At 46.7% G+C, this 11,322-nt stretch overlaps 1 protein-coding gene across 2 annotated transcripts in view; it reads left to right on the top strand.

Annotated features, from left to right (window-relative positions):
* NPDC1 (neural proliferation, differentiation and control 1) overlaps positions 1-11,322 on the top strand; it is a 55,567-nt gene that overhangs the window by 28,314 nt on the left and 15,931 nt on the right. For both annotated transcript variants that reach the window (XR_013225821.1, XM_077305562.1), the window contains exon 2: positions 8,374-8,514. Coding sequence is in view for 1 of the 2 variants with exons in the window: in XM_077305562.1 (XP_077161677.1) it covers positions 8,374-8,514 (141 nt within the window). In the remaining variant the exon portion in view is untranslated. The remainder of the gene's footprint in view (positions 1-8,373; positions 8,515-11,322) is intronic.

An 11,322-nucleotide genomic window follows, 5' to 3' on the forward strand; every position in this document is an offset into this window, starting at 1 on the left:
GGGAGTTCACTAGAAAGGGCACAGAAGCTAGAACTTTCCCTGCTGTTGCCTCCAGCTACTGGTGTTCTGAGTTCAACTGCCACTAAATATGGAGGATCCATGTAGTCCTCTGCTTCTCCTGATGTAGTGTCGTTGTCTGGTCCCACGGGCATCTGTTCCTTCCGATACGGCTTAGCAAACAAACTCGGTGGAAATGAAGGGGCGATGGGGAAGAGAGAGCCCCCTGCTTTGCACGCTGAAGGCCCTGGGTTCAATCCCTGGCAGCAGCTCCAATTATGAGTACTCAGATCTTATAAGAACATAGAAAGTGAGTCCGAGAGCCTGGAGAGCTACTTTCCGCTTTTCTCTACCCAAAGGACTCTCAAAGTGGCTTACAGTTGTCTTCCCTTTCCTCTCCCCACAACAGACACCCTGTGCGGTGGGTGAGGTTGAGAGAGTACGGATATTACTGCCCAGTCAGAACAGCTTTATCAGGGCTGTGGTGAGCCCAATGTCACCCAGCTGGCTGCATGTGGGGGAGGAGCGGGGAATCAGACCCGGCTCACCAGATTAGAAGTCTGCACTCCTAACCACTACACCAAGCTGGCTCAGAACCATGACTCTGTGGCAGAGCATCTGCTGAGTGTGCAGAAGGTCCCAGGTTCCATCTTTGGCATCTTCCATTTCATAGCATCCCATAGTAGGTAACATGAATGACCTCTGCCTGGGCTCCTGGAGAGCTACTGCCTGTCTCAGTAGGCTGTATGGGCTTGGGTGGACCAATGGTATGATTCCGTAGCAAGCAACTGCCTTTCTTGTAGGCTCATAACTTCAAAAGCCAACAACCCGCCCCTATCTAGTCAGAGGTAGACTGTCTCTGAAAATGGAGGTTCCATTTTTGCTATCATGGCTCATCATTCTTACTGGAACAGTATTTCGTCATTAATGTTCCTAGTCTTAAAAACACAAACTCTCAGGCTATGACAGTTCTGTGTTTACAAGAATGAATGAGATCTCTCCTTCCCTACACACCAACTAATTCCCAGCATTGTTAGCCACTAATGTAGGATGCAAGTTTAATTGATTTATAAGTGGAAGTACAATGATTGTACTAATTACAAAAGAAGAAGGTGCAAATGGCTATTGATTACCTTATTAGAAGCTTAATTGGGCACGTAAAAATGTACTTTGCTTACTTGGGGAAAGATATGGGGGGGGGATAGGTATTGTGAACCTGAACCCAGGCAGCAGGGGTCGACTTAAGGCAGGGCTTTGTTCATAAAACATTGCATGTATTTAATTTTTTTGCATGCCTTCTGCCCCCCCCTTTCTTTCAGACCTTTACAATTTCTGGAAATCTTCCATCTCTGTTCCAGATTGGGGGGATGCAGAGCATGTTTTCGTTCTTTTCCTGGCTTGACCAAGAGGAACTCTGGACTGTCGCCTTCTGAGTCACTTCCGTACCCACCAGAAACTCTCAGCCATTCCTAATGTTTCCTGTCTGTCCTCTGATGGCCAATTTCCCAGCCCTCGGTGCACATGCGGAGTCATTTGTTTTCCTCCTGCAAATCACCTCTCCCCAGCTAGAACCAGAGAGCCAAGCATGAGCTGTGGGAAGAACGTGGCTAGAAATGAACGCAGCCAGGCAACAGAACAAGGGCTCCTTCCATCGGCAGCTTGGTGTCACTCCCACCTGGAATTATCCATCTATCTGTCTCTTCCGCTGTCTGCTCCTGACAAGCCTATGAGGAAGGATAGGCCAGGAAAAGGGGCTGCTTTGCTGATGAGTCCAAGAGCCTTTTTAGGACCACCTATCTGAGAACACCCCTGGAAGAGCTTTACGCTTAGCCAGTGCCAAGAGGCTGGTGATCCCTGGCCCCAAAGAAGTGCATATGGCTTGGTCCTGGGGTTATTCAGCCTTGGCCCCGGCTTGGTGGAATGAGCTCTCGAGATCAGGGCCCTGTCGGAACGCCAGCAGTTCCACAGGGCCTACAGGATGGAGCTCTTCCACCAGGCACCTTTGGTTGAGGCCAGCACAACCACTGCATGCTACTACTGCACAGTAGATATCTGATGGATCTCCCCCTACACACGTACACACACACACACACACACACACACACACCGCTTTCCATTGCAGCATTGCCAACTGCTCCATGAGTCAATTTGCGTGGACTTACACTTGGTGCCAATAGAGTTGGGAGTCTTGTCAGCCCCACCTTTGTTACTGGATATATTCTGTTTTAATGCTATTTATACAGTTTAATTGTTCTTTTGCAATGCTGTTAAACACTCCATCACACTGGCTCTCTGAGCTGGTTGTGCTCTGCTCCAAAAGCCTCCTGGATCGTACCCTGGAGAATTTAGCTAAATTGTGTTGTGTGAATAAAGCTTAAATTATTCACTTTTGAAACTGGAGGACTTCAGAATGCGAGCCAAGAAAATGTAACAGTCCCATTCTTCAGTTCATGCAAAGTGGCGTAGTTCCATGTACACCTTGTGGAGATCCATGCGATGCCCGGGGTCGGTTGGCACAAGCTTTCTCGAGAGCTTTAGTGCCGCCCAGTTGGGAGAGAAGTCAAGGGAGTTGTTATGGTGCAGGAACCTTGCATTGGGGTGCAGCTGTCCTTGTGAACTCTGCACGCCACACAAGACTCCCGAGGGGTCAGCAGTGGGGGAAAAAGAAGGCTTTTGGAGGTGAGCCACCCAAGCCCCTTTGCCCTTAGTAGGGGGCTCTCTGTTTATGGCAGAAGTAGTCAACCTGTGGTCCTCCAGATGTCCATGGACTACAATTCCCATGAGCCCCTGCCAGCAAACACTGGCAGGGGCTCATGGGAATTGTAGTCCATGAACATCTGGAGGACCACAGGTTGACTACCCTTGGTTTACGGGATCCAAGTGGCTTGGTGTTCTCTAGCCGAAGCTGCGCTTCAAGCGCTCACCTTCTTCTGCAACTTCGTTGTTCCTGTCTGGAATGGATTCTGCAATCCCTCCCCTCGTTGCTTTTTACCTCTGTTTAACCGTCTCCTTCTATTTCTCTGAATTAGCAAATTGCCAAAGTCTGGAAGTAATGGAGCCCTTTAGAATGGACCCCTTTAACTCTCTAATGTTTTCAGAGATCACCCCTTCCCCTTCCCTCCCTACCCACTCCAACCCTGTGGCATGTGGAATAATATTATGAGCGAAACTCATCAGATTAAATCCTGCATGCTGGAAGGCCAGGAATCATCAAACTGAGCTTGTTTATCTAATAAGAACTAATGGGGGGGGGGGGACACCACCTGGCAAGAAGCAACCCGTTCAGAGAAAGAACAAGGATGGGGGTGAGCCTCTGCTTCCTATGAATTGCTTCTCAGTACAGTTTGCAGAACATTTGGTCTCTAATAAGGGAGGATTCGGGGTTTCTCTTCCCTGCAGATCCTGGTTTCAGTTTTGCTTCACTGTTGTTTGCACAATTGAAGAAGTGAACCCTTTACTGAAGAGCTATTGCCTATGTGATATCCGGTACCTGTAATAGAAGAAGAAGAAGAGTTGGTTCTTATATGCCGCTTTTCTCTACCCGAAGGAGGCTCAAAGCAGCTTACTGTCGCCTTCCCATTCCTCTCCCCACAACAGACACCCTGTGAGGTGGGTGAGGCTGAGAGAGCCCTGATATTACTGCTCGGTCAGAACAGTTTTATCAGTGCCGTGATGAGCCCAAGGTCACCCAGCTGGCTGCATGTGGGGGAGTGCAGAATCGAACCCGGCATGCCAGATTAGAAGTCTGCACTCCTAACCACTACACCAAGCTGGCTCTCTGGTGATGTTATATGATGTTATATTAAGACTACAATTGCAACCACTGAAGAAGCAATAGAACTCACTGTTGCTTGCATCAGTCCTGAGGTTCTTTATCTTTGCACTATTCTGCTCCCTTGCAACAGCTCTCCCCCTCCGGTCTTCCCAGGAACGTGTAGGCATTTTACAACTTTCTGCACTGGTAAATTGGCATGATGGGCATGAACGATGTAGCTGCACGTATAAATCATGTTGAAAAGCCATGCCGCCTGTGTATGCGGTGCCAGCTAGTCTACTGAACCCAAAGCACAAAGCAAAGAATAAAAACCTTCAAACAAAATATCGGTGATCTAAAATAAGTGGACCCCCTTCAAGGATCGCTGCCTTGTTGTGGCAAGGGGGCTTGCGTAGTTCAGTGAAGCTATGAGCTATGCCGTGCAGGGCCACCCAAGACGGACAGGTCATAGCTGAGAGCTCTGACAAAAGGTGATCCACTGGAGAAGGCAATGGCAAACCACTCCAGTATCTTTGCCATGAAAACTCTATGGACAGTTCCAATAGGCATAACGATATGACGCTGGAAGATGAGCCCCTCAGGTCGGAAGGTGTCCAATATGCTACTGGGGATGAGCAGACGGCTAGTACGAGTAGCGCCAGAATGAATGAAGCGGCTGGGCCAAAGCCGAAAGGACGCTCAGTTGTGGAAGTAACTGGTGGCGAAAAGACAGTCCGATGCTGTAAAGATTTTTATTCCATAGGAACCTGGAACGTCAGATCCATGAATCAAGGCAAGCTGGACGTGGTTAAACAAGAAATGAGAAGACTGAACATCGACATTTTAGGAATCAGTGAACTAAAATGGACAGGAATGGGTGAATTTAATTCAGATGACCATCAGGTATACTACTGTGGACAAGAATCTCGCAGAAGAAATGGAGTAGCATTCATAATCAATAAGAGAGTAGGAAAAGCAGTCTTGGGATACAATCCCCAAAATGACAGAATGATCTCAGTTCGAATCCAAGGCAAACCATTCAACATCACAGTGATCCAGGTCTACGCCCCAACCACTGCTGCTGAAGAGGATGAAGTTGATCAGTTCTATGAAGCCCTACAACACCTTCTAGAAGCAACGCCCAAAAATGATGTGCTTATCATCATGGGGGATTGGAATGCTAAAGTAGGAAGCCAAAAGATAACCGGGATAACAGGCAAGTTTGGCCTTGGAGTACAAAATGAAGCAGGGCACAGGCTGGTAGAATTTTGTCAAGAGAATACAATGGTCATAGCAAACACTCTTTTCCAGCAACCCAAGAGACGACTCTACACATGGACATCACCAGACAGTCAACACAGAAATCAGATTGACTATGTGCTCTGCAGCCAAAGATGGAAAAGTTCTATCCAGTCAATAAAAACAAGACCAGGAGCTGATTGTGGTTCAGATCATGAGCTTCTTGTTGCAAAAATTAGGCTTAAATTGAAGAAAGTAGGGAAAAGCACTAGGCCACTCAGGTATGAACTAAATCATATCCCCGACGAATACACAGTGGAGGTGACAAATAGATTTAAGGAATTAGATCTGATAGACAGAGTGCCTGAAGAACTATGGACGGAGGTTCGCAACATTGTACAAGAGGTAGCAACTAAAACCATCCCAAAGAAAAAGAAATGCAAGAAATCAAAATGGCTGTCTGAGGAAGCTTTACAAATAGCTAAGGAGAGAAGGGAAGTGAAAGGCAAGGGAGAAAGAGAAAGATACACCCAATTGAATGCAGAATTCCAGAGAAAAGCTAGAAGAGATAAGAATGCCTTCTTAAATGAACAGTGCAAACAAATAGAAGAAAACAATAGAATGGGGAGGACCAGAGACCTTTTCAAGAAAATTGGAGATATGAAGAGAACGTTTCATGCAAAGATGGGTATGATAAGGGACCAAAATGGTAGGGACCTCACAGAAGCAGAAGAGATCAAACAAAGGTGGCAAAATTATACAGAAGAACTATACAAGAGCGAGCTTAACATCCCTGATGACCACAATGGGGTAGTTACTGACCTGGAGCCAGACATCCTGGAATGTGAAGTCAAATGGGCCTTAGGAAGTCTGAGCAACAATAAAGCTAGTGGTAGTGACAGCATTCCAGTTGAACTATTCAAAATCTTAAAGGACGATGCAGTAAAAGTGCTACACTCAATATGCCAGCAAATTTGGAAAACTCAACAATGGCCACAGGATTGGAAAAGGTCAGTTTACATTCCAATCCCAAAGAAGGGCAATGCCAAAGAATGTTCAAACTACCGCACCATCGCACTAATTTCTCATGCTAGCAAAGTTATGCTCAAAATCCTACAAGCTAGGCTCCAGCAATATGTGGACCGAGAACTTCCAGAAGTACAGGCAGGATTTCGAAGAGGCAGAGGAACTAGAGATCAAATTGCCAACATACGCTGGATCATGGAGAAAGCTAGGGAGTACCAGAAGAACGTCTACTTCTGCTTCATTGACTATGCTAAAGCCTTTGATTGTGTGGAGCACAACAAATTGTGGCAAGTTCTTAAAGAGATGGGAATACCAGACCATCTTATTTGTCTCTTGAGAAATTTATATGCAGGTCAAGAAGCAACAGTGAGAACTGAACATGGAATCACTGACTGGTTCAAAATTGAGAAAGGAGTTCGGCAAGGCTGTATACTGTCGCCTTGCCTATTTAACTTGTATGCAGAGCACATCATGAGAAATGCGGGATTAGAGGAGTCACAAATTGGGATCAAGATTGCAGGGAGAAATATCAACAACCTCAGATATGCAGATGATACCACTCTAATGGCAGAAAGTGAAGAGGAACTAAAGAGCCTGTTGATGCGGGTGAAGGAGGAGAGTGCCAAAGTTGGCTTGAAACTCAACATCAAGAAAACAAAGATCATGGCATCCGGCCCTCTCAATTCCTGGCAAATAGAAGGGGAAGAAATGGAGATAGTGACAGATTTTATTTTCCTGGGCTCCAAGATCACTGCAGATGGGGACTGCAGCAAAGAAATTAAAAGACGCTTGCTCCTGGGGAGGAAAGCTATGGCAAATCTAGACAGCATCCTAAAAAGCAGAGACATCACCCTGCCAACAAAAGTGCGTTTAGTCAAGGCTATGGTCTTCCCAGTTGCAATGTATGGCTGCGAAAGTTGGACCATAAGGAAGGCCGAGCGTCAAAGAATTGAGGCTTTTGAACTCTGGTGCTGGAGAAGACTCTTGCGAGTCCCTTGGACTGCAAGGCGAACAAACCAGTCAGTCCTAGAGGAGATCAGCCCTGACTGCTCTTTAGAAGGCCAGATCCTGAAGATGAAACTCAAATACTTTGGCCACCTCATGAGAAGGAAGGACTCCCTGGAGAAGAGCCTAATGCTGGGAGTGATCGAGGGCAAAAGAAGAAGGGGACGACAGAGAATGAGGTGGATGGATGGAGTCACTGAAGCAGTAGGTGCAAACTTAAAAGGACTCCAGGGAATGGTAGAGGACAGGAAGGCCTGGAGGATCATTGTCCATGGGGTCGCGATGGGTCGGACACGACTTCGCACATAACAACAACAAAAATAAGTGGTTAGCATTAGAACTCTTAGCCCTGAGTTATGGGGAAGGATGCTTGCTTTGGATAACTGCTTCTCTCTGAAGGCATCTTACAGATAGGATCGCCACTGTAGGAGCTCAGCATTGTGGACGGGAGAAACTGGCACCAGAAGCCAAACTGGGACTGGCCTTGAAGTCTGACTTGAAACACTGCTGCAAAAGTCTGTTAGCAAAACACTTGCGGAATTTGGGGGAATTTTAATTGAGTAATAAAATATAATTTTATCTGATTTTGCACCATTGGCCTTGACCTTGTTTTTTCTTTTTTAAATCTCCTAGCTATTACAGGAGTCTTCTGTGATTTGAGACCCTGCATGAAATAGGAGGTCACCATGCCATTATAGGATCTCAGACCGCCAATAAGTCCCTATATGGCCACTAAAGTTCACCAGGCACCCTTGGGCCAGATTTCAACTGGGCTGTTGTGAGGATAAAACAGGAGGGAACAATATTGTGAGCTGCTTTGGGTCCCCAAAGGGGGAGAAAACAGGCTGTGACTATCTACATCAAAACTGTGTGCATGTAAAGTGCCACTGAGTCACAGGTGACTTAATGGTGACCCCATAGAGCAGGGGTGGGCAAACTGTAGCCCTCCAGATGTTCATGGACTACAATTCCCATGAGCCCCTGCCAGTGAATGCTGGCAGGGGCTCATGGGAATTGTAGTCCATGGACTTCTGGAGGGCCACAGTTTGCCCACCCCTGCCATGGAGTTTCCAAGGTTACTGATTAGGCAGAATTGGTTTGCCATCGCCATCCCCTTGGGTGGTCTTCCATCCAAGTACCAACCTGGCTTAGCTTCTGAGGTCTGATGAGATTAGGGTTTTATTATACCATTCCACATCCAAATAACAATTACCTAATTGGTATTTGAAGTCCCTCTAGTGAGGATTTGATTTACTTTGCTGATTTGGCTGCCCATTCTGCTTCTGCTGGCAATTCGGATCTGTACACACACTCACCCCTCTGACGCCTTCTTCTCTTCTCCTTCCTAACAGACCCGTGTCCTCGGAGCTTGGATTGCACGCTGAAGAGGCGGGCATTTTGCCTTCCCGGATCCCACACCTGTGGGCCTTGTCTCCCGCACTTTGTTGAAGATGGCTACGGCAGATGTGTCTCGAAAGCACAAGCAGCTAGCGGTAGGTAGGGGTGAGGGATGGGGCGCTTCACTGTTACTTTTTACGGGTTAGAATCATGGAATCGTAGAGTTGGAAGGGACCTCCACGGTCCATCCTCTTGCACAAGGCAGGAACTCACAACTATCTGCTCACCCACAGTGACCCCAATTTCATGCCCAAGTGATTCCCCCACCCCACCAAAAATCTCCAGAATCCAGCCTGGCTTGGAGGAAATTCACCTGCCATGCCTCAGTGGCAATCAGCAATTCCCTGGGCATGCAAGAAAGGGCCACAAGAGACAAACACTGGCACATCCCTTCCGGCCTACCCACTAACAATCCAAGCTAAGTGTTCCTTTCAGGAATTTTGTGCCTGTCTTTAAATTCAGATTTTGTGTGTTTCCAGTATTGGCTATTTTCTTCATTCCACAGATTGATAGCTCCCAGAATATTGTACATGTGCACGTGCACATGTGTAGGCCTTTGCTCAAATTGCACTGCATCATGAGTTTTTAAGTCATGAATATTTTGCTTAATGTCATTCTGCTTCAGGAGAATTGCAAGCAGTTTCTATGTCTTGGTGCCAAAGGTGGTAAACTGCTAGAGTGCAGCAAAAGATGGATATTAGATGCTATTAGACAGCCTGGTGGTGCAATTGCAAGGATACAAGAAATGGCACAAATGCATCATGCATGTTGAAGTAGCATCAGAAAAGTACAGAAATTTGGATCACAAGTACGCAGGGAGGCTTTGATCAAAACATTGCAGTCGGGGGAGGGGGAAGAATACTGAATTCTTGGAATACCTCTTGGGGCTAAGAATTGTCTGGAGTTCTATTTCCTTGTGTTTAGGTTATCGCTTAAAACCTGTTGCAGGGAATGTGGCTGGTGTGAATCAGGCCAATGGCACTGTAGGGGTTAACTCTCCCCCTTACTTCATTTTCTCTATTGAAACTGCCCCCTTCCAGGGCTGTGTTTACCCCCATCAGAGAAATTGGATGGGTCCCAAATGGGTCTTTTACGTCGGCAGGGGCTCATGGGAATTGTAGTCCATGGATATCTGGAGAACCACAGGTTGACTACACCTCCCCACAGAGACAAACTTCATAGTCTGAAGTTCCTGGATTGCCAACATTGTGTATAAAGTTGCCCTTAGTAGCTCTCTGTTGTGCCTGCCTCTTACTGCTTTGAATAGCAACACTTCCAGTGAAAAAGCATCAACTCCAGGGGCTTCCCTGCCACATTCCAGGCCATCTTTTATAATTCTGTGGCTCCTCTGTTAAACAAGGTCACCACCTGTTGGCAGCTAAAAGAAGTAAAACCACACCCCGGACACTTCAATGCCCTTCAGTGCCACTCGATCTCACCTAACACAGTAAAGCATTCTGGAAACGTACGAGTGGCCTTGAAATTTGCACAGAGCGAAGAACACATCTGCACATGTGAATATACCTGTCGTGTGGGGCACATCTGGATTCTGTTAGCGGCCTGCTTTGAAAGAGAGCATTGTTCCCGGATTTGTGAATTGGTAACAGGGTGTGAGGGGGAATGAGGCAGGAAGCCTTTTTGATCATCTCTTTATGGAAGTGATTCTCGTGATGACAGATGGGCTGCTTATATAAGAGCTCCAGGAAGGGATTGGCGTCTGAACTGCTTTTCAGCCATTCTGGAAGATTATCTGCAGCAGGCAGCCTTCCCTTCCTTCAGCACCCTGAAGTATATCCTGTTTCTCTGCCTCCTGGACTGCGATACATTCATCTGGATCCACGGCTTGGTGCCCGGGCTCTTGTTTTGCTTGTTGAAAGGCTGATGCCGTAGAATCGCAGCTAGATAATTCCTGAATGCAGCAGTGGCTGAATTGCTTAATAGAAGAAGAGTTGTTTTTTATACCCCACTTTTCACTAACCAAAGTAATCTTAAAGCAGCTTGCATTCGCCTGTCCTTCCTCTCCCCACAACGGAACCCTGTGAGGTAGGTGGGGCTGAGAGAGCTCTGAGAGAACTGAGACTAGCTCAAGTTCACCCAGCAGACTTCATGGGGGGAGAAGTGGGGAATCAGTCTCAGTTCTCCAGTTTAGAGGCTGCCACTCTATTTATTATACCATTCCACATCCAAATAGCAACTACCTAATTGGTATGCATCCAATGAATGCATGAAGCTGTCTTATATTGAATCCAATCCTCCGTCCATCAAGGTCAGTCGGGCCTCCTCAGCCTGGCAGCAGATCTCTAGGGTCTCAGGCCGAGATTTTTGACATCACCCAATACCAGATCCTTTTTAACTGAAGATGCTGGGGATTGAACCCAGGACTTTTGGCATGCCAAGCAGGTGTTCTGCCACTGAGCCCTGGCCCCTCTGTGGTCTGTTGGAAGTGGAATCTGGGTTCTGATTCCTGTCCTTGCTGTGATGTACCCTGGAAGGTTCATCTCCTTCAGCCTAGCCTTCCTCGCACAGTTGCTGTGAGCAAGAAATAAGGAGGGCGCTGTGAAGGAGCCATTTATTCTGCCGTGACCTCCTTGGAGCAAGTGAGATTTTTTATCAATCAATCAATCTTTATTTACAGTCATTTAGACCAAAATTTCAGATGCAGTGAGATTAAAAAAAAATAATAATAACGTGAGGAAGGTTTCTATGCTTCACTAGAATGTGAAAATGCCCATGGGAAAAAAATCCTAGCTCTGAAATCTGCCTGGGATCCTCCCTCTAAGGCCCAGCTGAGTAAGAAAGGCATCCCTTTGCACATGTCCAGAGACCCTGTCTTCTTTTTATTACTTATTGCATGCTGTAAACTGACCTTGAAAAGATCTTCTGAAATAAAGGCCTGGCTCAGA

This window comes from Paroedura picta, chromosome 12 (genome assembly GCF_049243985.1).
Source record: "Paroedura picta isolate Pp20150507F chromosome 12, Ppicta_v3.0, whole genome shotgun sequence".
NCBI lineage: Eukaryota > Metazoa > Chordata > Lepidosauria > Squamata > Gekkonidae > Paroedura > Paroedura picta.